The sequence below is a fragment of the Pholcus phalangioides genome, unplaced genomic scaffold, assembly GCF_987345545.1.
Source record: "Pholcus phalangioides strain wild (caught in Gottingen) unplaced genomic scaffold, Ppha-v1.0 ptg000015l_1, whole genome shotgun sequence".
In the NCBI taxonomy this organism is placed as follows: domain Eukaryota; kingdom Metazoa; phylum Arthropoda; class Arachnida; order Araneae; family Pholcidae; genus Pholcus; species Pholcus phalangioides.
The window spans coordinates 90701416-90729084 of NW_028301608.1; the positions used below are offsets into that span (position 1 = coordinate 90701416).

At 32.3% G+C, this 27669-nt stretch overlaps 1 protein-coding gene and 1 long non-coding RNA gene across 2 annotated transcripts in view; both read left to right on the top strand.

Moving 5' to 3' along the window:
• The first annotated feature begins 622 nt into the window (after positions 1 to 622).
• On the top strand, positions 623 to 8365 carry LOC149077020 (uncharacterized). The gene is made up of 2 exons (XR_016194133.1): positions 623 to 826; positions 7192 to 8365. It is a non-coding gene; the product is annotated as an uncharacterized LOC149077020 (long non-coding RNA).
• A 745-nt stretch (positions 8366 to 9110) lies between these two features.
• LOC149077021 (uncharacterized) overlaps positions 9111 to 27669 on the top strand; it is a 62194-nt gene continuing 43635 nt past the window's right edge. Inside the window, exons 1-7 of the mRNA XM_089242321.1 lie at positions 9111 to 9223; positions 11824 to 11912; positions 12223 to 12481; positions 14002 to 14200; positions 15206 to 15212; positions 15588 to 15644; positions 18916 to 19112. Coding sequence (XP_089098447.1) covers positions 11837 to 11912; positions 12223 to 12481; positions 14002 to 14200; positions 15206 to 15212; positions 15588 to 15644; positions 18916 to 19112 — 795 coding nt within the window. The 5' untranslated portion in view covers positions 9111 to 9223; positions 11824 to 11836. The remainder of the gene's footprint in view (positions 9224 to 11823; positions 11913 to 12222; positions 12482 to 14001; positions 14201 to 15205; positions 15213 to 15587; positions 15645 to 18915; positions 19113 to 27669) is intronic.

The following is a 27669-nucleotide window of genomic DNA, read 5'->3' on the forward strand; positions in this document are numbered from 1 at the left end:
AAGTCAAAGATTGAAATTATTTTCAACTTATAAATTATATTATGATAACTGCAACTATAAATGAGTATATGAATCTCCCATATTTGTCTTAGTGAAAATTTTTTTGGAATTCATTTTAATCCACTGCAATTAGCAGTAATGCTGCATTTCCTGCCATTGTGATTTCTCCGTTATTTCAACAATATTTGGCGACTTTGTTCGGTTTTAGCGTCATTTTTGGCAATAATTGGCGATGTCCCGTATTTTCCCGTATTTGGAATCCCAATGTCCCGTATTTCTTTCGAGGAAATATGGTCAGCTTAGGACTGATGTGAAAATTATGCATGTTAAGTTGGTGCTGCCATCTTTTTTTCAATATGACAACTCTTTAAAAGTACATGTACCGTATTTTATTTTTCGGAATCTGGTAATCGCATTTGGAAGTAGTTAATTTGTTTTTATTTTATTCTGCATCAAATTCAATGAATCTTTAATTTTTTTTAATTTTGTCAGGTTTTTAAAAATTTAAATAAAATAAATTTAATTTATTATTATTATTATTTACTTAAAGCCGAAACAGAACTTGAGCCTGCATTTTCTGCCTCCTGTAAAAATTTATAAATGAAATATGGCAACAGTCTGTGACAGAAGGATTCGAAGATGAAAATGTTTTCCCCCCACCGGCTGTGTCATATCCTCCTTGGGATGTTTTTTTGATACTGTGCGGAACAGAAAGTAATTTCTTGCGTTTTTAATACTTTACGTGATCGGAAACCATAACAATATTCCGTGTGAAATTAGCTCAGCCGGTGTTTTAGCTCCTTGATAGGAGTGCTCTAATCCGGTGGTAAGACTTAATAATGTTTTTATTCAGCCTCTGTACAAGATTTGTGAGTAATCTTGTAGTTTTATTTACCAAATACTGCCGTCCTAATTGTGTTGTTCCGGCTAATGAGATTACTTGCTAATTCAATTACCATGTATTATTGCCTATTCTGTGTGGATATTAAGAGTCAAAATTGGCACCATGTCGTTTTTCATTATGCCCTGGGCTTTAATGCAAACTTCTGTATTCAATGATATCTATGATTTTTAAAAGTCACCGCTGTGCTTTAATTGTAGTGGTAATTTAAACTTTTCTAAAGGATCAATTACATAGGGTGAATTTACTAGCTATTTTTCGATGAGTAAAGTAGCTGGTGAGCGAACTGGTTTCAACTAACGTAATGAATTTCAATTACGCAGGGTTAAAAAAATTGCACACTAGGTGAACGAGTAAATCATTTTCTTTTCTTCTCGTGTATCGTCGTCTTTCTCTTTTGTTGCTAGCCAAGGCGAGAACAAAAAAGAAGTAGCCACACCCATATTGCACCCAAGAGATGTGACAAAAACGGTGGCGGGTAGCAAGAAAAGACAAGAAAGAGACTATATTTGCCTGTGTAATGAAAGAGACTCAGATTTCAATCTCTTACCCATTCATTTTCCGATGCCGTTAATGAAAAGAGTCTTTTATTCGTGAAATGTAACCCACCCTTTAACTTTACTCACACTAGCAGACTGAGCAGCGAGTTTACCTGATAACGTTGATCAGTAATACAGTGATGCAGTGAAAAACCACAAGCGATTAGCTAGTGAACTTACCCAATGTTGTTTAGCCTTAATCGAATATGTGGTAATGCCTCTGATATCAGTATTCGTATAATCTATATTTGAAGTACAGTCAAACTTCAAAGGACAAACACGTTTAATACAATATTATTTTGAGGAACAGATATAGTATAATCCTTTTTGGCGATGTGTTGGCAGTTTTTTTTCTTTGGCAGGAAAACGTCCAAAAGCATTATTGATAAGTCACCAAGAGTGAAATGGAGTCATTCTCTTGGATGTGTTTCCTGCCAAAGAAAGAAATCGCCAAAAAGAGGATAAAAATTAACAAAAAACAATAACATGGCAGACCAAATAAGGGTTAAAAATATAACATCCTAGACCAGATACTGGATTAAAAATAATTAAAAAACCAAGACCCACTTCTAACTAATATTATGATGAGGGCAAAAACACAATCTCTGGGTTCAGTAATAACATGATTGCACAATTAAAATTGTGGAATGTCTGTTTTGTAAAAAAAATTGATAAAAATGAAAATATGAAATGTACAACCTCATAAAACAATACCAAAATGACATATTCCAACAGGAAAAACAATGTAACATGGAAAACAATATATACAATACATGAAAACGAACAAAAAAAAAAAGCTTTTTAAAATGCTGACGGACTTGATTCAAATGCATCTGTCTATACCAGCGAACTTTGGGGGGATAATATCAACTTCAGACAATAACCATTCAGTAAAAGTATAGCTACCCCCAGAAGCTTAAGGAAATAATAATAGCAGACAGAAGAAAATGATGATCGTTGCTGACTAGGAAGAAAAGTTCCAATGTACAAGAAAGAATCGCCGAAGAAGAAAAAAAAGATTGTACTATAGCTGCTGTTTTTTACTTTTATTGAGAAAGTTAGCCCCTTCTAAGGACTAAACGAAGAGCAAAAAACACAATAATTAAATGTACTAAAGCATTAGCTAGATCTGTATTTGTTAGCTGAGGTACCACTATTTACAGAATCAATTTTTTTTTTTTAACACTTGTTACAATTTTATGTCGGATTAAAAGAAAATGTCAACCATTATTTACTCTCAAGTATTAATGCGTTACCATTAAATTTAGGACTTATTTTTCTTCTCTAGATATTCTTCTTCCTTTCAGTAGCTCAATACGTATCTTGTTTAAATTACATCCTTCAGTTAGCGAACTTGTGTGTAATTCATGCTAACTTCCATGTTATTACACTAGATTTCTATTTTCAGTTTGACATCCATCTTATTCTAGAAGCTCACACTGACAACCTCCTGCACAGAAAGGAATACACACAACACAATAAAATATAATCGATAATGTTTTTAATTCATACAAAAAATTACAATTAATATAATTTTTTTAATTAGTTTGTTGTGCTTAGATTTACACAGATATTCCACCGAATACCTAAGCGTTATTCTGCCTAACTGAATATGCAGTAAAACAGCCTAATAGCAGCCAAATATTTATTCCATTTCTACTTTGAAGAGCGAGCCAGTCTCCCATTTGATAAGTCTCTTTACATAGAGCTGGCAAACCCTCGACATCAGAAGCGCTGACAATAAAATGTGTAGGAGGCTGAAAGTCTGTAGTGGTTCCATGTATACAAGTTTCAAGCCCACACACAAGAAAGGGGTGTGTGGCAGTGCATATTCATTAATTGTTGGAAAGGATCCAATACACACAAAGGATCCCCACAAAATTTATGTGGGGTCTCAAACTGCCTCGGCCCCCCCAGGTTCCAGTGCCTATTCTCTTATGTTTATGCCATTTTTTTTTCTTTTTGCATATTTTGAAATTAAGGTTTAACCAGACTGAAGAAACTGCGAGTCACACAGTCTTGGTCGCAAGAAGCATGGTAAGCACTTCGGCCCCCTTGGGGGGACCCAGGCATCTCATGCAAAACCAGAATTTATTGAGAGCTGGTCAAAGATTACATATAGTGTATCGTAATTGAAATTATGTAAATCGAAGAATCAAATGAAAGTCGAAGTGCAACAGGCACTGATAATAAACAGTTATAGAAAGTTGTATAAAATCACATCGCAAAAGGCGCAATCAGAAGTTTAATAAATCAGGGATGATTGTATGACAGAAGGTCAGAGCACTCCCATTCCGCTCAGGCAGTTCAATCCACCCAGTCTAATTACTCTAATTAATGCTCATGTTATGGTACTTCTAAAATTTTAACAAAATTTGACCTGGTTTAACAAGACTCATTTTAATTCGAACCTATAAGTTATCCTTATCAACCCATGTCGGTGTACCCTTTCCCTTATTGGCAAATATTTCCATACTAGGGTTTCACAATGTACTAATCAAGCCATAATAGTCCCCCCATGGTCCATCTATGTGTAGTGTTTCTTTTGCAATTTCTTTCCTGTAGAGAAAGCATGTGAAAGGTTAAAAAATCTCCCTTTTTTCAGTTCATGGTCAGTTTCTTTCAACTGACCACATTCACATTTCAGTTTTTCGAATGAAAGATATTCACAAGGATTTGGTACTGTACATTATAAAAGTATCTTAATTTATGATATGCATTACACAATTGTCCATTCTAACTCCTCACAATTTCTAAATAAAAAATATTTAAAATTTTAGCGTAAAGGGGGGGAAAAAAGCCAGTTTTAGACCAATTGGGGGGGGGGGGGGAATACATGATTTAACATTTTGAAACCTGTTGTGTTGGAAAAAAACTGAGTTGTCCTGTTTTCATACACCCCATTCAACCAAATGGGGCATATGGTCATCATGCTCACAACGTTGGGTTTTTTTTAAAGGCATAAGTTATCAATCAATTATTCTCATTAGAAACCCAGAGTCCTGATGTAATCACATTAAGTGGCATGCACGATAGTTGTCAGGTCACCATGGAAACTGAAAAATAGCAAAAAAAAAACGACTTGTAGGAATATTTTGAAACCAGCTTGTATAATGAACCTCTGGCAACATTTCATCAACCCTCGTACAGGGCTGGACAAATCCCAGGCGACTTGGTATTTGCACCTAGTTTTCTTTGTGTAGTTTTTAAATTGCAGACTGAGAGCCGCACAAAATGTTTGGAATTTATAGGATGATAATTTAAAAAGCGTATTTTGTTAGTACTTCAAAAAAATATATATATATAATTTTTTTTTGTGATTTGTCCAGCCTTGTCCTCGTATGAACCGACATGTTTGGTTCTAATTCTTGTCTTTTTTTTTTAAGCTAGGATACGAGGAACCTCCAGTTTACAATGAATTAAATTTTGGTCTCTTGGAGTTTATTATATTGAGGTTTAACTGTATAAAAAGAGTTATTCTGTGAGCAATATATATAATTTTATAAATCTGCTGCAAACTCAAAAGTTTTGTCTATACAAAATTCCTTCATTTTCAAATAAGGATTATGTTGATTATTTAAAAATTATATCTAATTATATTCATAAATATAATGTATTTATAAAAAGTTATTTGAGAAAAGGGTATCGAGTACCAGTAATTTGATCCCCAAAGCAGAATGTTTTGGATTGTTCTACCAGAACCCTTGGCTGACTGGAAATGTTCTGCAGCGAAAACTCCCATAATAGTGTTTTCTCTATATTTTTCTAAAAATTCTACCAGATTGTTCTGCATTAGCACTTGTTGTTCTGCTGCGTATGTAGCAGATTTTAACATATTTTGTTTTGGGAAATTTGATTTTGTGTGATCCCGATAGTCCTGTTACATTATTCTAAAGTAAATATACTAATGTTTGAGACAATCGTACACACAGTGTTCCCATTTGATAGCCATGGTCATGAGAATTGTAATGTATTTCTTAAAATTGGGTGTTATTGATTGTTAACTTCGTGAAATACTTTGCTGTATTTCACGGTTTTACCCAAGCCTCTGGTCACTGTTGGCATTTAAAAAGTAATATTATTGGATTATTTTAATCTCTCTTAAATTTGCTATGTGCAATAACTGAATTAGAGTCTGAGGACAATGTAAAATTTTCAGAATTCCCATCAGTATGTCTGCTAGTATAAAATGAAATTGCTGGAAAATTTGAGAGAAAAAAAATTTTAGACCGTTTTTCCTAAGCACCAGGTATTTACGGAAAAAAAATATCTTTCTCCTACTAAATTTTCTTGATTCCCAAATTTCCCTGTGATAAACCCGACTATTTGAAAGAAAAAAAAATCATTATAAATTACTTCTCTTGCTTAGCTTCACTATATTATTTTGTTTTGTTATACCAGCCAAATTTTATATTTCTGTTATTATATAGGCCTATTCAGTGTATTTTTTGACGCGTCTCCAGTATTTCAAATGTGCCTATAAATGTTCGTATCAAAACTTGTAATTTTAAGGCAAGTGGGATTTCGCATTTAAATTGGTATTAACAATTTGTGCAAGCATCTGAAATTTCTTAATGTATATATTTCAGTACAAAAACAAATGTTTCTATGATAATAGTATGTACTGATCATTGGTGTTTTCACACATAGTTTTTTGAAAAATGAATAAAGTTTTGTGTGACTTTTGTTATATTTACCACCATTGAAATAATTTATTTTTAAGTATTGTCTGCCTATTTGCTCGCAACGCATAGTATGAAAACATTTCGATTTCATCCACTTGAGCTGGATAAAAAAAAGTTATAAATTATTTACATGCATCAATTTTTCAAAAAAAAATTTATGTAACAAATCTTTATTTATTGATACTGTTTGTGTTGAAGAATTTGTATTCGTGATTGCCTCTGTTTTCTGGCCTATTTATGGAATGTCTTCTGTATAGTATTCAAGGTATTTGTTTGGTCTTATTCAAATTACAATAGGATCAACAGGTAAGATTAAGAGAAGAAATATAGGATGTATTTCATTAATATGAAAATAAATTTTTGAAGTGTTACTAAGTTTCAAGTGTGCCAAAAAACCTTATATTTTGTATGTGTGCATGTGTATGTTTATGTTCATCATGATCCCAATTCATCAGTTCTCCCTTGATTTACTGAATGTCATTAACATCTGCCAAGGGCCTTAGGAACTGAATAAAAGTCTGTCTCATCGGATTCATTAAATCAGAATTTGGCTGTAGCTCTGTCACTTTTTTTAATATTAAGTTTCCTCTTACAGGCCTTGCATCCTACATCACCTGACCAGTGATACAAATCTGTTAGAAATTTTATGGTTTAATACTCTAACAACATCTGTCTGTGTTGGCTATTCATCAATTTTTTTTTACTGGTGGTCATATGAACTATTTGTATTGGTTGAGTGTTTGGCTAATTTACACATAATGAAGTCACTGTAATGATAATCCATATTTTTACAGGGCAAACTGTAATCAAATGCATGCTATGTTTTATGTTGCCAATAAATTTTTTGAAGTTGTCTATCTGTTGTTTATTCAAAATGTACTATAGTTGATATATTGTTTCTTCTTATTCTCATAAACTGAGTTATTGCAATCATTGAGATTTTTCCATGTAGCTTTACTAAAATAAGTTTTTTTTCTTGAAGTACTAACAAAAATGTTATTTAAATTATCATGCAGTATTTTTTAAATGCTTAGAATTTTGTTTCTTTCTTTTACCCCCTTTGAAGGTTTTGATATGGAAGCATTGGAAAAATTTACTCTAAATAGGCAAATTTTTGAACATGGTCATTTCACTGCAATGTGGACTGTTCAACAGAATGCTCAAGGCCGTCTGCATATATGTGAACTGTGTCCATATAAAACACCTGTGGCTACCAACTTGAAGAATCACATGTTAAAACACACAGGACTAAAGCCTTTCAAGTGTCCTATGTGTGGACAAGACTATCGTACCAAACAAAACATGCAGAGACATTATCAGCAAGTGCATTGGGGGAAATGAATTTGATTCTGTGCATAAGGCATCTTATAAAAAGCCTTTATAAAAACCCTAAGCAAATAGTTTTTAGCGTATCATGAATTTTGTGTGGTACTATAATGATGTTGGGCTTGACAAATCCCAGATGCCAATTTGTCATGGCAACTAAAAACTTGGTACTAACATGCAAAATTTTCAGAATTCATATCCTGTGTGTCAAGTTGGGAAGTCATTAATTCTCAGAAAAGTTAAATATACAGTCGAACTTGGATATAATGAAGTCGTACAAAAACATGCAAAACAATCGCAATATCCGATATTCACATTCTTACCAATACACTCCGCTCATTGCACTCGAGTACAATGAGCGTAATCCACTTAAAGCCGTGTTTCTCACCTTGGTTCGTAGACTAGAGGTAGTTTGCTAAGATGGGACAGGTGCATCTGAGACAGACATAAATATCCAGGTTTTTAAAATGAAAATTATTCATGAATGTCTCAAATATTAACAATATTAAACATAGCTTTGAATAAGGTATTAGGCCCATATACTGTAAATCAGTGGTTCTCAAAGTGTGTGTGTCGCCAACCTTTGTCAGAGGTGAGCTGGTGATAATGATGTATGCTTGTTTAGTGCTTTGAAGTGGTTCTGTATTAGACTATTCTGGAGTGTCTTGGGGTCCACAAAACATTGACATGAACAAAACTGCAGTTATACGATCCCTCTTCATTTGAGGGGTTCTGAAAATCAGTGTTATATATATATATATGTATATAAATAGCTAAATATCACCATCTAGCTATGGATGGCACTGGCAAAACACACCCATAGCCTTTCTCTGAATAATACAGTTGTACATCTCATTCAGATTTTGTTTCTGAAAAAGAACCTCCAATTTTATACAACTTACTTCCTAAAATAAGTTTGACTGGTCGAAAGCTTCATTATATCTGATACATTGATAAATATGGGCATTTGTTATAAGTAATATTTTTAACATTATTTTGGTATTACAGGTTCACTGGAATGGAAAAAAAAAATTTTATAGCTGATACTTCGTAATATATCTGATTTAGTTATAAGCAGGTTCGACTATATTATTTTTAACTTTTTCTCTTAAAAATATTTTTGGCTCTTAAAAAAACCTTTTAATTATACACCTGCAACCATTTTTTCTAGATTTGTCAAGCCCTGTTTTATTACTATTTATTTCAGTTCACTTTTTTTTCCTCATTTCTTTGGACTTTAATTTCAAGTGCTTTTCAATCATGTCATTCCTTGTTATTTAATTTGTATTATCTCGATCATGTTTCATTTTAAAATTATTATTTAGGATAAATAATGCTCATTTTCTAAATATATAAACATATTCAGGATTATATATATAAATAGCGTTTCTGAATCATTGATAGGATTTTATTTTTTATTTTTTTTGGCAATTCTTCAAGTGTTCATTCGTCAACTCATCATTCACAGTAGTGACTTTGCTTCACATTAATTCACTGTTAACAGTTACAGGTATTGGAGCTCTTTCCGATTATCATTTGCAAAATGAACTGAATGATGCCAGCAAGCAAAAATCTAATCTGAAGTATGCCTGTACAGACTGCAGTTATTCAACAAATAAGTTTTCAAACTTAAAGGTTCACCAGCGCATTCACACTGGGGAAAAACCATACAATTGCTCAGTTTGCCTCCGTTCTTTCTCAACATCACACAGTCTTAAAAGACATGCACTGGTCCATTTGCTATAAATTGTCCATTGTGTTATATCGCCTTGGTAATTAAAAATGAATCATTCATTTTTCATTATCAAATTGAGTTTTTATTCCATGAAATGTTTTAATTTCTGGATGCAATTTTGAAAAGTCAAATTTGATAGAACAGTTAATTTTTTTTTATTATTATATTAGTGATATAGTAAATCTCATTGACATTTTCTTGATTAGATGTAAATTTGTAACAAGTGGTGAAAAAAAAATTGATTCTGTAAGTAATATTAAAATACAATATATCATTAAATTTGATTGTCAGTGTCATGACAATTAAAATCTTTCAATTACCCTTTTTCCTAATACCTATTTAAATAATAAATTGCATAACTAAAATTCAATCATTTGAAATCACCCCAATAATTTTATTCTCAATTAAAATCACCAATTTTATTTATAATTGTGATGAATTTTAAGAAAATTGATATTTTGCCACAGAATATTCAGTATTCGTCCAAAACATTAGCAGGAACGATAGCCCAGGTCAATAAGATACCCGCCTGAAGTACCAAAGTATGTTTAGAGGTGTAGTTTGATACCCGGTTTGTCCTTGTCAGAAACTTTCCTGACACAGGGGTACAACTGAAACGGTAACGTGACCACAGAGAGCCCCACACTGAGGGGTTAGCACACCAACATCTCTGTGAGTATAAAAAATGCTGTCGTTCAGAATCTGCAATAAATTGTAGGTCCCTGTCTAATTACCCCTCGTGTGCAGAAAATGACTGGTGCAACAAAAATTATCAATGACCAAAACATTTGCCAAATATTCGGTTATGCAGCTAAATCACTATTTGTCCCATACCTAGTCTTATTCAAGAAAGTTTGTGTTTTTTTTCCTCTCATTCACTAGAAATGTTTTGGAAAATCTATTAACTGTGTTTTCAATCTCTCTTATCTGGCCTGAGTCAGCCAGTGTAGGTGAAACCCAATTGAATGAGGAAGGTTGAAAGCAGTGAGGCCCAAAATTTATTGCATATAGGCCTATATTGTACTGTATTAGATGTATGAAGTTTCTCAATGAAATGTAGCATCACAAGAATACTATTTTAAATAATGGGCTTATAAATCTAAGTTAAAAATTGTATTCTATAAATGTAATAGTGATTCACATTAATACTTTAAATTGTAATAGGTCTGTGTATGATAGTAACATAATGAGAAGTCTTGAAAAATTATGTTCCTTATCGTAAATCATGCTTAGAGAAAGACCCAGCTTTAGAAAAGTTGGATAAGAGGGGTGGGGGGGGGGTTTCTACAGCAGTTGTTCTCAACCTTTGGAAGCCTGCGACCCGATAGAATAACTTTTTTGAGTGGAAAGCCCGTTCATAAACTTGACTAATGGGAGTAGTTGAGTAATATAAATGGGCGATGAAAATGTGATGAATCATTGTGTGTGCTCAGTTTGATTGATCTCAGAATCTGGTACTGGGCTGCGGCCTGGCAGTTGAGAAACACTTCTACAATATGCATTTCCCTTATTTATTTTTGTGATTTTTCACAGTTTAGAAATGTGTAAAATATTTTTTATCCTGGTCACTCATAAATTTATATGATAGCACTCACACAATATGATGAGTTTCATGTATTATCATATTCTTGTTTTGTTATGATGATTGAAAGTGTTTCCAATGACATGCAAACCTCATTTTCAACGTGCGTTGTATCTATTGTATTAGAAATGATTGCTATCGCTGCATTTAATTAAACCTAAACAAATATTGTGTCTAATCCAGGGCTTGATGAATTTTAAAAGTAATTTGGTCTTCATCTAAAGTTTTCAGGAGCTAAGCTTTTTGTTTTTTTAAATGAAATAGTAAAAAATTGTTTATTTTTGAGACTCTGTGACTCTAATTTGTTAGACATGCTAACATAATTTTTAAAAAAACCGTCAGGCTCTAATTTATTAATCATATAAAGTTTTGTGTGCCAATAATAATTTTTCGGTCATCTAAGTGGCCTAGCGCCTGGCATCTATCAAGCCTTGGCATAATCCAAGAACAAACTCATTATTTATTGAAGCAGTGGAATCATTTTAAAATTCTTTGGGTAACAGAAATAAGAATAACAACGTGAGAGAGAGTAAATCCAAAATGTGAAGAAAAACAAGTTTTTTTTTAAAGTAACACATTTTGGGTTTACTTATGTTGTTATTCTTAATTCTATTATCTCACCCAAAAGGTAATTTATTTCTGTTTGGATGATATTTGATATCCTTGTGAAATGAATATTTATTTGGTTCTTTTTTTTTCTCCTATTGAAAATTTCCATCAATTGTATTTGATTTGAACTTGAACCATTTAAATAAAATAATTTAAAAATTCTCATCTCAGTTAAAGTGTCTTTTTCATGATCAGACATCACTGAATAATTAATTGCTCATACAAAGTACATTGAAACATGCTCAAGACAGATTGTGTATGAAACAGAATCATCAAATAGACACTTCCATAAATTGGTACTCTTTCGATTATGTTAAAGACAAAACAACAATTAAATTTATATGTTATGCAGGTAAGTGAATTATATCTGCAGTTGTATGTGATTTTAAAAAAACGAAGAATAGTGGCTGAATGGGTTTGTTAATGTCAGGTCTCAAAATTTGCAGATATTTGGTTCCTATGGTTTCAAAATACTACTATAGTACTGTAACAGCAAACGTGAAAAGGGGGAAATTCAGAATACATACATCTAAGGGTATGTTATATATTTGCTTTATGTATGGACATATTTTTAAAATCAGTAAAATAGCAAAAAATGTAAAATTTTTCCATGCACCTTTATAAAACTGGAAATAATTTTGACCTGTTGATGTCCCATTCTATACAGGTTTTTCTGTATATCCATGTTTAAAAAAAACTGGAGCGAGACACATCCTGATTAGAATCTTGCTCTTCTTTTAGTCATTTATTTTCCTAATCCCTGCTGCTGAAAACCTGTATAGTGACTGATTCAAATTATATCTGTGTTCAACTTTTTTTATGTTAATGTTTCTTCATGCTTCCAGGTATCGAAACTGTTTTTCTTACACAATATGCACAAAAGAAAGAAACATATATGAAAAGAAGCAAAAATTTATCAACAAATTCTGAGAAAAAGTTTTCTTGTGAAGAATGTGACTATTCTACAGACAATCTCGGGCATCTTAAGTATCACAAGCGTACTCATACAGGAGAAAAACCATACTGTTGTTCAACTTGCGGTCGTTCGTTTACGCAATCGCAGCACCTGAAAAGACACTTGTTGATTCATTATTCAATATATTAGCCTCAATGCATTGATTTCTTTGTTTTATTATGCTATCATTTGATGAAGTAAAAGTAAAGATTATTTTGTGTCGTAACTAAGTAAATTTTATGAAATTAATGACCATTGCATTGCTAAAATGTCTTATTTGTGAGTTTTGTTGGAATAGTGTGAAGGTTTAATGCTAGTTTCATAGGTTAATAAAGATAAATATTATGATCAAATACAAGTACCACATTATTTATCTAATTATTGAGAATTATTTGCTCTGCTTCTCACACTGTATACAAGTTTAGGACAATACAACCAGATGCTGTTTTAATCAGATGTGATCACTGTACTGTGCTTTCTTAAATAAGCTTTATTTGTGTATAAATATGTGCCGTTTTATGATCAGTGTATAAAGTTTATTAAAAATTCTCAACTCAAGAATTATCCAGATTTCAGATCTTCCTGCATATCAGCTCTTATATTTTAAATTTATTGTTTTGTCTAATTATGTGCAAAGTTGGTTGTTAGTTAAACATGTTCATTTATTATGCCTATTAAATGGTTTTAAACTTTTCCATTTTTTTATAGTTTTTATTTTTTTTTCTGATACAGGATTTTTATCATATATATATAATTGAGTATATAATTTTAAAGCTATAAATGTGAAATAATGTCTTAATATCTTTTGGTGTGTGAAGTTTGTATTTTTTTATAATATGAATGTTTAAGATTGTTGAAATTTTTTTTTATGTAAAACATTAGCCAGCATTTTAATAGAAGCTGTCTGAAAAAAAAAAAGGTTTTTTTAGCAAAAGTTGTGGTTATTTAGCTATTTCACATATTTTAAAAACTGCAAACTTACTCCAGCTGAAAACAGAACCATATTCCTATTCAAATCTGTCATTTTCTTAGCCAGGCGTAAAATTTAGAAACATTGATTTTTATTTATACATATTTCCCACAACTCTTTCTACAACTTGATAGTTTTTTATAAAATGATGGAGAGATCCTATTCATTTGTTTCATGCTTGTTAAATATTAATACTAGTGTAAAAAAATGATTATTACAATTTCACAGTTGTCATTTTTTTTTCCAACTTCATTTTATTCTTCTTTAATTTCAGTATAAATATGATGTATTTTCATGTTATGTATTGTTATATAATGTTACAATAAATATTGGTATAGTTTTTCTGAAGTTTTTGTAAGTTAAAAGAAGGAAATATATATGTATTTGAGTGTGTGTTTTATTCTTTGTCAAAATATAGTTGTTAGTGATTATACTAATACAATTAAATTGATGTTTCATTATTTTTTGCACAGATAGATGAAAGGGTCTTTTTTTATATTAAAAATTGCAGCTCAAACAAAGTTATTTTATCGTGAACTTTATTTTTTTTTAATTCTGAACTGTTTTGTTTTGTTTTTTCAGTGTATACTTGCTGACTAGAAATGAAACATTAATTCAAAAACAAGAAATATCATATCGAAAGCTTGGTTCATGAAGACATGTTTAATTAGTCAATAATTCATAAAAATTTTATATTTATTTTGCAGTGGATGGATTTCTTAGTGCACATAAGAAGAATTTTAAGTTAAGATATGCCTGTGAAGAATGTAATTATTCAACGTACAGTGTGTCTCACCTGAAGGATCACCAGCGTGTACACACTGGAGAGAAACCATATCATTGTTCAGTGTGTCAACGTCCATTTTCAGTTGCGCAAAATTTAAAAAGACATATGCTTGTCCATTTAAAATAAAAAACTCTGATTGAAGAATAAATAATTTCCCAAATGGGGTTGAAATTTCTCTATTTATTGACTATATAAAAATAAAGATATAGACTTTTTTTTTTTTTTAAATTTTAGCTTTAGTTTGTAGAATCGTAGTGATTTTGCTTGGTGCAAGTGATTCTCTGGAAATGTGTGTGGTTTAGGCCGGGACTACACTATAAAACCTTGATAGAAAAAAAAAAAAACCAACGTGTCTATTGGTTACATTCTTCAAGTTTTATAAAAAAAAAAAACTTTTATCAAACTGTTATAGTGTAATCCAAGCCTTATTAACATTTTTGTTGTAGTATTCAGGGCCGGAACTAAAGAGGGCAACTGTCCCAGGTGGGGCATAATACCATTATAAAATTATCAGATTTGAAAAATGTGTCGGTGGCACAATGTTTGCCTGGGGAAGCAAAAAATCCTAGTTATGGCCCTGGTAGTATTGTTGCCGAGTCTTACTATAAGATGTTGGGTGAGAATGCGATCTCAGATTACATTGAAATGCTAGAATTTTGTTACTAAAAATGTAAATTTCTCTATGTACATTTTTAAGGAGTAATTTAAGGAGTAGAACCAAATTGTCCTTTTATTTTTTAATATTGGTATTTCATAAGATTTTAAAAGGTTTTTTTTATAAGGATCATCTTTCATAAGGTTTTTTTTTAGAAATAAATAATAAAATTTTTGACTGTTAGTTTCTTATGCAGTGAAAATTTTATACAATGACACCCTCTATAACGATAATTGCCTATATAGCATTACTACTCTCGAGTCTCAATGCACTTTTCATATGTTGATGTATTTCATCTATAATGTGTTTCCCAGTCCTACATATAAGTTTCATATATATACATTTGTGTTTAAACTTATGAATTTGCGTATTCAAAATGATTATGCACAAAGCCTTGAAATTTTCAACAAAAATGCATAAATCTCTTTATATGCTATATATTTGTGATCAAATAACAATAGTATGAATGTATGTGTTTTATTTAAATTATTTTGTGTATAAATGTCATACTTTATGATCTATTATTAAATTTTTATCTTTTTATTTATTGTATATATATAGGGAAGATTACTTCAGTTTGCTGTTTCTTAATTTTTTATTGTATGTGTGATAATCAAGATAATTGAAAAATTATAGTTTTTCTCTTATTTTTGTTGATTATTATGATTTTTCATAAGTTTTATTGTATGTGATTCCAGTTTCTATTGCATAAAATTTTATCTTGAATTTTTTACCCTAAATTTCATTTTGTCGCCAGTGATTTTAATCCACTTTCTAATTACTCTCGATTCAATTAATTCTTTTATAGAGCCATATTCTTTTCTGTGTATTTCTTTATTTCAGCAACCTATCGTTTGCGTTCAGCCCGGGTAGTACAAGGCAAAACAGTATTCTGCAACCGTAGGTTACATATAATGTTTTATCTTAGTTTTTTTTTACGTACTAGAGTAAGATAATGTAGAAACTATGTATTAATTGGTGTTTATCCTTGTTTCAATCGAAAATATTTACTGATATTAAAAGAACTGCCACTGTTGTGTATTTTATAAGGTATGGATTATCAATCTCTTCTATGATTTCAAAGCATTGTAATAAACTTAGCATCTCAGACAAGTTAAAAATTCTGCAAAAAAATTATCTTTGAAGTTTTCTTAGAGGTATTAGACAATTTTTTATAAATATCTGCCAATACTTCTAGCTGATTGCGACAAACAACTAAGTTTCATTTAATTTTCCTGTTATTAGTATTGTATTTTTTTAACACTGGACCATAGCAAAAATCATGATATTGTATGAAACTTTTATTTCCTATTTTTTATAGAATATTGTATATATACTTGTGCGTAAGCCTACCCCCTCACTCAAGGACTTCCATAGTGGTTTTTCTCCTAAAAAACTCACCTACATATAAAGGTCCCTACACACGCTCAGTTATACCTGCGCAGTTATGCCTGTACAGTCCAACTGTGCAGGCATAACTGAGCATGTGTAGGGACCGTCAGTTGACCTGCGCAGGTGACCTGAAGGGAATGGTTTTTCGATTCGGTATAACTGTACAGTTATGCCTGCGCAGGTATAACTGAGCGTGTGTATGGGCCATCAGGTATAACTGTGCAGTTATTTTTTCCCGCTTTCTTATATTCGCCCTTCTTTCTTCCCTCTTCTTTTTTCACTGATAATGTAATAGAACAATAATAACTGAATAACATGTTTTGGAGAGGGATTCCATTTAAATGGAAATGGCCTAATTTTCACGATATTTTCTTACAATTTCATATCGAATAAAAAAATGGAAATAAAATTTTAGAAATATTTCGACCATTGTTAAAATTCGCAATTTTGTTTCTGAAATCACTCTTTTCAATAAATTTGCCCGAAATTATGCACCGAAACACACAAACTCTATATTCAAATAATGTGCTATGACTATTAATTGTTTATTGATTATTTAGAGAAGAGGTTTTTAACCAGGGTTCTTGGAGATTTTAGAGGCCCCGTATATAACGGAAGATTATTTTAGTATTCTTTCACATGTAGTTCCTTTAGAAATCAAGATTCCTAGAAATCAAGCAGGTGTTTATACGAGTCAGTTAATGTTTGCAATTTCAAACACCGGATTCCCACTCCTTTCTTGACCGAAAACCAGCAAGCATCAACGGGACAAAAATCACTCACAATACAATACAATACAAAACAATACAATACAAATACAACGCCACAACAGGCAAACCGCCCAACGAGGTGGCTGACTTAAGAACATCATGGATCCCCGAGCCCCTACCTACTACTGCTACACCACACATGCACTCCCCTCCCCCGCGGAACCCCCCAACGAATCAGTACATGCGGGAATGTGCGTGTACGTGTAGTGCAACCTGACGTAAAGTTTGTTTCTGTGTAATGCTTGTTATGTGTAGTGCTGTCATCTGCCCCCAGATTTTCTAACTATGAGTGAAGTGTTATGATTGAATGATTTATCGTTGTAGGACTGTTGCTCTCTGTGGCGAGACTTTTTAACAGGGAGATCGGCTCGCATTTGCGCCTTGAAGTTGGGAACCACAGAAAACCAACTTCAGCCGACCACCACTGTGGGGTTCGAACCCGGATCCTCGCATCACGAGTCCGGCACTATAACCACTCGACCACCACAGCGGCGAAAATAATAAATTTATTATTTTCTTTTACATGTAATTCTTAATGAATCTCATTGAATTTGTTTTTTGAGCACATCTCGTCAGATTGCAACGAATTTCAACTTTCAGCTGCTCAAACATTGAAAGAAAAAATTCAGATGAAATTACGCTAGTTTTAAACGTAAGAAAACAATCGCAAAATTCTGTGAGAGAGAGAGATATACGATTGATAATATAATTATATCATATATTGAGTAATACTATTAATATACATACCATAAGTCAATTTCGAATTGACTTGAATTAATCTTAAGAGGTCGCGCGAAAAATGCATTGTTTTCTTTCAAAGAATAACACTACGTGAGTTACCATAAAAATTTTCCAAGTCAAATTTTTTTTTTTTAAATCGACGCTATCGCGGGAAAAAAATTCTATCAAACGATGCTGGAGGAGCATGTATCCCTTATCCGTGTATTCAGAGGAGAAACGATGCTTGTTTTCGTAGACAGTTGACGCTCGTTACAACAACCTCACGTTATAGCGATCATTCACCAATCTTTGCACCACGTTACCCGTTTTTTTCTTTTTTTTGAGTCAATAACTTTCAGTGTCATAACCAATCCAACTACACCCAAAGCATCATCTGTGGAAATCATACTAGAAAATTCCGAACTTTGTAGACTATGTGAAAAAATCCGAACTGATCAAAAGACCTCGAAGACAGATATCGAAGAACGAAAATATCCCCACAGATTGCCTAGAATCGGTTCCAGAAGCTTCGCCTGCACAGGTATAACTGAATGGTGTGGATGCATCGAACCGTTCAGTTATGCCTGTACAGGTATAACTGTGCAGGCATAACTGAACGTGTGTAGGCTCCTTAAGACGACCCACCAATGTGGGAACAAGTGTTTTGACAAGAAAACTTGACTTATACATGAGTATATATTGTAATATTCTTTAAGAGCAGATTCACATCAGAAAATGATATTTCTTTAAGAGCAGATTCACATCAGAAAATGATATTTCTTTAAGAGCGGATTCACATCAGAAAATATTTCTTTAAGAGCAGATTCACATCAGAGAATGATATTTCTTTAAGAGCAGATTCACATCAGAAAATATTTCTTTAAGAATATTCACTTATCTGTAAAGTCACTATATTCTCCTGGATCAAGGTTCCCATGGAATGTTTGTGTTCTTTCCCAAATTTCAGGTAGTTGGCGCCGCACTATAGTGTGTCAGTAACTTACTCCACTGTTAAATATGATTGGTATATAAGTGGTTATCAATTGAGGTTTTTATATGCATGCCACTCTCTTTTTTTACAGATTTGATTGTAAAAAATTTTAGTTATAAATAGGAAAATGTTTTAACTTTTTACTAAATTAAAGTTTTTTTTTATATTTTTAATTTGGTGCAACTTTCAGATTTAAAAAGGTGAGGTTTCAATAGTAATTACAAAAAGTTTCCGATATTAACATTTTGACTTTCTTAAAATTTTCTTTTGCATCTTGTTTTTGTATCTTTCTTCTTAGTTGTTGACTCCCAGCATGTTCTCCATTCAAAGCACAAAGGAATAATCCTTTACAAGTGTAGGTTCTGCCAATACACCTCGCCTGTGTCAACGAACTTGAGAGCCCATGAGCGTGTCCATACTGGAGAACGTCCCTTTGAATGTTCTTTCTGCCATAAAAGGTTTTCTCTAAAAGGAAATTTGAAGAAGCATGCTGCTGTTCACCTCAGGAGCTGAAAGTTTCTATCAGCTGGATGTGGATGAATAATTTATGCTGATTGGGAAAACTATTTTCAAGTTAACCAAAGAAAAACTTTTGTTTTAAAGATATAAATACAAATGAAAAAGTGTTTTTCATTTGAGTTTCTTTGTATCTCCTTGTGATAAGAAAGTGCCATCACTAATTTATAAAATTATTTGAATCAAAGTTACTAAGATATATTTTGTATGTTTATAAGAAAGTATTTACATCATTTATTCATAAAAATGTTCCTGTTTTCATTGTTGGATTGATATATATATACATATTTCTTTTTACATAATTTTTTTTTAGGTTTTTGCTTTACATATTTGTTTAAAGTTTTAATTACGAGTTGCATTTATATCAGCCTGGAAAATTTTTTGTTGTATATGTATTTATGGAAAAAAATTTATATTTTAGCTAACTTCAGTGGCAACAATTCATCTTATTATTTGTCAGAATTTACAATAAATATTTGAATAAAAAATTATGAATATTTTTAGTGTTTGTTACAGAATATTGTAATAAATATTTTTGAAAGTAATTTTGTTTGCATCTAACATGCACATTATTCTCAGCTGCGATATCTCCATGTTTTTCTCAATGCCATCATTGAATTTAACCTTAATTGCTGAAATTGATCCATGTTTGCAAACTTCAATCAAGTTAAGGTCTTAAAATGGGAAAGTTTTAATGGATTTTTTTTTTTTTTAAAAATATTTGTATTGGTTGACCATTTTCTCACAAATTCAGTACTTGAACAGAAGCTAATAATGAAGTATGCAAAGTTTTTAATATTTTATATTGCCTTGAAATACTTTTTTTCTAATGAATGATTTTCCAATTCTCAATGTATAGTACATAATTTTTCACACATAGGTGTACCAACTCAAGTATAACTTTTTTCAAACAAAATTACACATAGCTTTTCTCTTCATAAGAACCAGCAAAATGTTTTTTGTGTGTGTTTCAGTATATGTATGTGAATAATAAATATCTTATATTTCATTCAGTTGAACTCGTTTACTAGAACGAGCATGTCTAAAACCAAGCTAGATTTGCTATTGGATTTTTTCCCCCTTCATTGTAAATTTTTTAACATTATATATCTGTAAAATACAAGTGAATTTTTAATTTCATTTTAGTTTTAGTTATAATTGAATTTTTAAGTCTGACTACTGATCACATCTTCACTGATCATCTTTAGTCTATCGAATATTACATGCATGTGATAATACATGCATGTTTTCAAAAATTTATATAACATCTTCCACAAGCAAATGCTAGAATTTTTTACCTCAAGATTAATTAAGCTCTTAATTTTTGCATGCATGAAAGGCACCAGGGATTTTCAAACTGTGCGCCTCCAACCTTTGTCAGGGGCACCTCGAAGCGGCTACCAGACAAAAGCTTTTCAAAGATATTCTTTCTTAAACTGCTCTGAGGAGCCACATTGATTAGTGTTAGGGGCACCACAGGGATGGAAAAAGTCCGAAAGAATCCCTGGTATACCCAATAAATCTTGTTGTTTTTTAATCAATTTGTGACCCAGAAACATGAAAAAAATCATGACCCAGAGAAAGAAAATTAATTTTTGTTTTTAAAAAAAGGAAATTGTTATATCTGTTTCTACCCGTGTCCAATAATTTTAATATCTCTCGTTTGCAAGTACTGAGGAATTCTTGGAAAGTGTTTCCAGAATCAAAATTATGTATCCTAGGTAATAAAGTGTAATATTTTGGAACTTGGAAAATATATTTTCTCTTTAATTTTGTCCAAATACTTTATAATTTTACTGAAACAGAAAAAAAAATTTTAGCCTATAACTTTTTAGCCTATCTTAATTTATAATGTATCTTAATTGTATCTTAATTTCTAATGAGACAATATACATGTGTACATTTTTCGTTATAACTTTGTCACTTCATTTTTCTTTTTTATCTGCTAAGGGATAAACACAAACATAATATAAAAAGTCTTTTATTCTTAATATCATTTCCCTTATGCCAGAATCGTGAATGTATTCCCTATTGAAACAAGTTCATTTGATCATTGATCATTTTTGTCGCTCCACAGCCATTTTCTGCACACGAGTGCTAATTAGACCGGGACGTACAATTTATTGCTTTTTTTTTATACTCGTTGAGAGGTTGGTGCGCTAACTCCCTGCTGTAGCAATTTTTTGCTGCAGTCAAGTCACAGTTTTTTGTTGTACCCCTGTGTCATGAAAGTTTTCTGACAAGGACGAACCGGGTATTGAACTCGCGACACCTCTAAACATCCTTTGGTACTTTAGGCGAGTATCTTATCGACCAGGCTACTGCGCCCGGTCGATTGAAACAAGTGTTACAAAACATTTTAGGAAAATAACATCCATGGGTAGAGCAAACATTCAAGCGTTATTGCCCAAGTTCCTTCCCCCCCCCCAAATAATATGAATAGCCATCAACTGGTTGTTAAAAGACAATGGATTGCTTCTATTTGCTATTTTCTTTCATCACTTTCCGTTTCAATGGATATAGTGGCTACATTTCATCCAATTTCATGGTATAGCTGATATCTACTCTACTATTATAGTAAATGCATTGAAATATGGGAAAGACTTCTCTGTAGTGTAATCAGTCTGTTGAAGTTCAATGAAGGAAGTATTTCATTTATAATCTGATTCGCTGAATATAAATGAAGTGAATGATGTGCTATAACTGGTCACAAAAAAAATGTGTAACTGAAACGTGAATTTTGCTTAGTCATTTGTGAAGTTATTTTCACTACATCTTAATTTTGTTCATGTGCATTGTACTGCATTTTTCTGACAAATCTTATCAAAATACTTTCTAAGTTTTCAGTCATTATGAAAGAATGTTGTCTTTTTCTTTGTTTTATGTTGCACAAAACTTTTATTCAAAAGAAATAAGTACAATAACTCGTCACTCGTTCGAGAGAATATTTATGTTCACAAAAAATATATATTAACCAGATGATTCCTTTGTTTCAGAAACCTTTCATTACTCCATTTCTAAACATTGGAAAAGCAAGAAATCATGTGTGAAATATTGTTGTGAATTGTGTCCTTACGCAGCCTTTCAGAAATGTGATCTTAAAAAACATTTTCGTGTCCATACTGGAGAAAGGCCATTTATATGCCGTATCTGTAACAAAGGGTTCAAACAGCAAACACATTTGAAGTCACACAGTATTATGCATGTAATCTGATAAAAACTCTAACATTTCTTTTTCATTTCTTATGAAAATATGTTCGGACATTTACTTTATAATTTTTCAAATGTTGAACATGTTTTGATCGTCATCAATTATAAAAATTTTCATTGGCATATTTAAAAAAAATACTTTTTGTATCAAAAGCAAAATTTAGCCAGATAACTGTTTCTAAATATTCTGAGTACCTTTACATAATGTTTGTTATTAAATAGATGCCGGTTTGTGAGCTTCATCGTGGTAAAAACAAAAGTGTTGAGTGAAGTCAATAAATCAGAAACTTTAATATGTTTCACTGGGATTGATTTTCTTGTTTTATACTATAATGCAAATTACAGCATTTTACATTAAATATTGACAGAAAATTTCGTAAATTTATAACAATTTCCTTATTTCAATTTGGTATTATAGCTCATTCTATTCCCCCACCCTGTTTACTCATGTAATTTTGAATACCAAGATCTGCTTTAAAATTTTTCTTGTAAAACTTAAGTTTCGTCTCAAAATTACACCAGCTGTGTAAATATATATGTATAGGCTTTCACAAAAAAATTGATATTTTTTATGTGCAATCATTTCTTTTATGTTTATGTGTGTAGTTGAAAACTGTGTATACTTCCCTTTTCTTTGTATAGTTTGGAGCTTGACAGATCCTAGGCACCAGGTTGCCATGAAAATTAAAAAATCTACATTGGAAAGTTTTCTGTGTAAAATAAACTGAAATCTAAGGACAAGGCAAAATTTACAGAATTAATGTAAATGCTTTTCCACCAACATGGAAGATCACCAAGGCTTTTTTTCCTGAGGAAAAAAATACTTGGCTCCTAAGAAATTTGGCTGGCACCTAACTTTTTTTTTTTCTCAATTCATCAAGCCCTAGTGTAGTTTTCCCATCATTTTTTTGCAAATAAGTTTGTTTCTCCAGTTTTAAAATACTTTTTTTAACATTTGTGTTCAAACTTACATTATTGCAGTTTTTTTTTTCAATGAAAAATTTATAGAAAATCCTATCATTGATTGAAAATAAAAATATAACTGGAAATTTTCAAAAAAATGAATGTGAAACTTCATTATCAGATTTCATATTTTGTTTTGGTTTCAAATCTTTATTATTAAAAACAATAGTTTAACTTAGAAAAATATGTTTTCAAAAGACAGATTTTTATGACAATCACATATTTGTATATAATTTTCATCTACACACTGCTTTTGATTTGAAATTCGGCCTAATCCTAGTCCCACTCACTTTTTTTTAGGTTTTAAAACAATGATTATCCTTATAATAGTATTCCTTAATAATAATATAATATTTTGTTCTGAGGCGATTGCCTTTCTCTTTTTATAAGTGTTTCATCACAAGGTGCACAGCCTCTGGTCTGGGCTGTGCAGATGTGTTCCATCTGGCCCACAAAAGGTGTTCCTAGAAACAGTATAAATGCACAAAATATAAGTACTTCATCAGTTTGTAGCCCACAAGTGTAGCCATTTCCCATATCTGGTTCACAGACCGAAAAAGGTTATGAATCCCTATCTCATCACATTTAATAAAGAAGTCCGTTATGTTTGACCCTACATCAATGGAAATAGAGAGAAATTTAGTCCTCCTATCATGAGATGAGACTTGGCTGTGTCATATTAGATGATCCTATTCTTTCGAAGGAGAAGCCAAATGTGTGAAAGCTTAGGGACTGACTAGCGATTTTCGATGCACGATTGCTTTACCTTGAAGAGAAGAATAGAATCATCTGATGTGACAGCCTAGTCTCATTTCATGGTTGGATGACTCTGTTAATGATGATTTGTATAAGTAATTTAGTAAAAAAAAAATTTTGTAAATTTTCGATCAAAGGCTCTTAAAAAAACAAGCAAATAACATATTTCAAAATATATAATAAGCTTCATTATAAAATTGTTCTCAAAAAGTTTTTTAATGGAATGAAAAATTTTTTTTAAAAATTTCTATTTGGGAAGTTAATGCCGTCTACTTTTCTAGGAGTTGTATTTCGTCCTTTTGATCAAGGCAAGAATATTAACTTTCTTGGGAAGTATCGCTGCAAATTTTGTTCCTATTCTACCCATCAGAAAAGCCATCTAGCTGATCACCTTCGTGTTCATACTGGGGAGCGCCCATTTGAGTGTGGAGTGTGCAAGAAGAAATTCAAGCGAAATGCACATCTTAAATCGCATGCTTTCACTCATTCTCGCAAAACTTGGGTTTGAATTGCTATCTGCACTAAAATTGTTATAAATAATAACACTATTTCATTTAGACATTTCTAGTGTTGTGTATGCGTGTAGAATATTAATTTGTTCCTATTAATAAACATATTTTATAAAATGCATGTCTGATTCACAATCTTTTAAAAATATTCTATTTTTATTTCTACTTTAAAACTTTTAAGTAGTATTAAAAAAAATATTTTCCCCTCAAAATGAAATCAGATTTGATGTGAATAATGGGGAAAATCCCAAATTTTTGTTATTTAAAGAATTTATTATAACATGTTTTTCAAATAAATATGCATTAATAAAAATAACCTGAAGAAATATAGAAAGTTATATATTTTTAAATATAAAAAATCTATTCCAAAATAATTGTGTTAAAATATTTTGTCCTTCATACTTTCATTATGATGTCTCATATAATTCAAACCCATGAAATATATATGCATTTGGCTGCACTATCTACCAATAAGTATTTGGACACCTATGCAAATGACGATATCTGCAGTCCTGAGATATGTCACGCCCTCTGCTGGTATATATCGTGTAGGAAACAACATCACATTAGTCGCATGCAAGATGCCGCGCAGTTCGGAGCTCTCTGATTTCGAGAAAGGTATAATTATCGGGTATCACAAAAATGACCGATCCTTAAGGGACATATCTAGCGAGCTGAAGTACCCAAAATCGACAGTGGCCTATGTGATTAAGTGGAAGGTGAGCTGTGATTGTCGGAATTTGCCCCGAGTCGGCAGACCAACGAAACTGGGAGATAGAGACCGACGGGTACTGTCCAGAGAAATTCGGAAGAACCGCACCCAACCGATGGCCCTCATCCGCGAGGAGTTTCAACAGGCATCCGGGAGTATTGTTTCAATGAATACCATCCGTAAGGAAGCACATCTGATTGGTTTTCATGGTCGTGCTGCTGCCCATAAGCCTTTGATCACAAAGTCCAACCGCGTTGCTCGATTAATGTGGTGCAAAGCACATCGAAATTGGACCGTAGATCAGTGGAAACGGGTTCTTTGGAGCAACGAATCAAGGTTCACCCTCTACCGTTCGGATGGCAGGGTCTGGGTCTGGCGTCTGCCTGGAGAACGCCTCCTGCCAGAATGCATTGTGCCAACAGTCAAGTTCGATGGAGGTGGAATTATGGTCTGGGGGTGTTTCTCCTGGTATGGACTGGGACCCTTGGTCCACATTCATGGTAAGCTCAACACCGATGCCTACTGCACTATTTTGGATGACAATGTGCTTCCTACGTTGTGGCAGTTTTACGGGGTGGACCCCTATTACTTCCAGGACGACAACGCCAGCTGTCATACTGCGAGGTTAACCAAGGCTTGGTATGGTGCCAATGGGGTTCATAGAATGGACTGGCCTGCCCAGAGCTGAACCCTATCGAGAACCTCTGGGACGAGTTGGATCGCCGAATTAAGGGGTGCCCTACCCATCCAAAATCGGTGAAGGAACTGACGTGTCTTCTCCAAGCTGAGTGGAAGAAAATACCACTAGCCGTCACACAAGGACTTGTGGAAAGTATGCCCCGGAGGGTTCACGCTGTAATTGCCTCTCGTGGAGGCTCTACCAACTATTGATTTTGAATAAAGTTAGTTTTTCTTTTCTATCACAGGTGTCCAAATACTTATTGGTAGATAGTGTATATTTCATAAAATATATAGTTTGGTCTATGCGAATGGCTTAGCTGTTTGGAGCAATATTTTTTTAAGTAATATTTTTTATAATATTCAGTTCTATATTCAAATTTTTATAAAATTACTATATCCCTTTTAATGAAAACTAATCTCCCCACATTAGTTAGTTTTTTTGATAATATAAAATTTTGTGTTTCCTTATCCTTTTTTTAATTGTATATCTTGACTAGAGATTTCTTAAGTTTTATATCTATAGATAGATCCACAGATTTCATAGGAAAGTTTACTTTAAAGGAAATTTATGCGTAACGAGAGAATTAATTATGTGTATCCTACTATGGTTTTTAAAATTAATTTATTCATTCACTAGCTATAATACCCTGTACTGCCTGGGTTTCTGCATATATCGGCAGCATTAAAGAAATAATAAACCATTGTAAAGGAATGAACATGTCTGAAATGCTTTGTTGGGGAACCAAAGTAAACATTCCAAAAGTCTTTGTTGAGGCCCACAAACCATTGTTGCTTGACAGTTTTTTGCCCATTTCAAGCATTTGCCCTGCTCTGACAAAGTTTTAAAATAGTCTCATTCTCAATTTGGGTCCTGTTTGGTATATATATGTTAAATTTTGTAAAGATTGATCTAAAATTGAAGATTGGTATAGAGAACACACACACAGGAAAACAATTTATATATTACTGGCTATAATACCCGGCTCTGCCCAGGTTTTCTTCAATTACTGGGAGGATTGAAAAGTGACAAGCCATTGTAAAGGCATATACATGTGTGTGGCCAATTTCTCTCTGTTGGAGCGTTAAAATAATGGTCGACTGTAATCCACACCAAGAAACAACACTCCAATGTATAACCCCGCACAAGTAAAATGACCCAGAAAACTCAGATTTGTCTCCCACATAAGTAATATGGTGGAACTTTTGAAGTATTGAGGTGCTATTGGGAGTTAGTACTCACTTTGAAAAAGTTTTGTCGCAGTGAGCACACAACACTGAATATTCATTCAGATACAAATACGGAGGCCATAACAAGCAACTTAATATTGATGGACCAGTAACACTCCCGCTTCACATCTTCAAGAGGAGATTTTGAAGCATTTCCCAGGGGATGGGTGCATTCGGAAGTCCAACAAACCTGTATTAAATTCTGAAGGGGTACAAAAGAAAAAAAGCGAACTCATAAATTTGCTCACATTAAAATAAAAAGTTATTTTTTAAAATTAAATAAGAATTGTTGTCATAATAAATCATTTTGAATCTTCAGTACATAAATCATTAAAAATTTTCTATATATATATAATTGATTTTCTGTTTGTGTGTGTGTGTGTTCTCCATACAAATCTACAATTTTAGATCGATCGTCGCCAAATTTTGCATATATACCAAATGAGAGCCGACATGAACGATATGCTACTTTAAAATT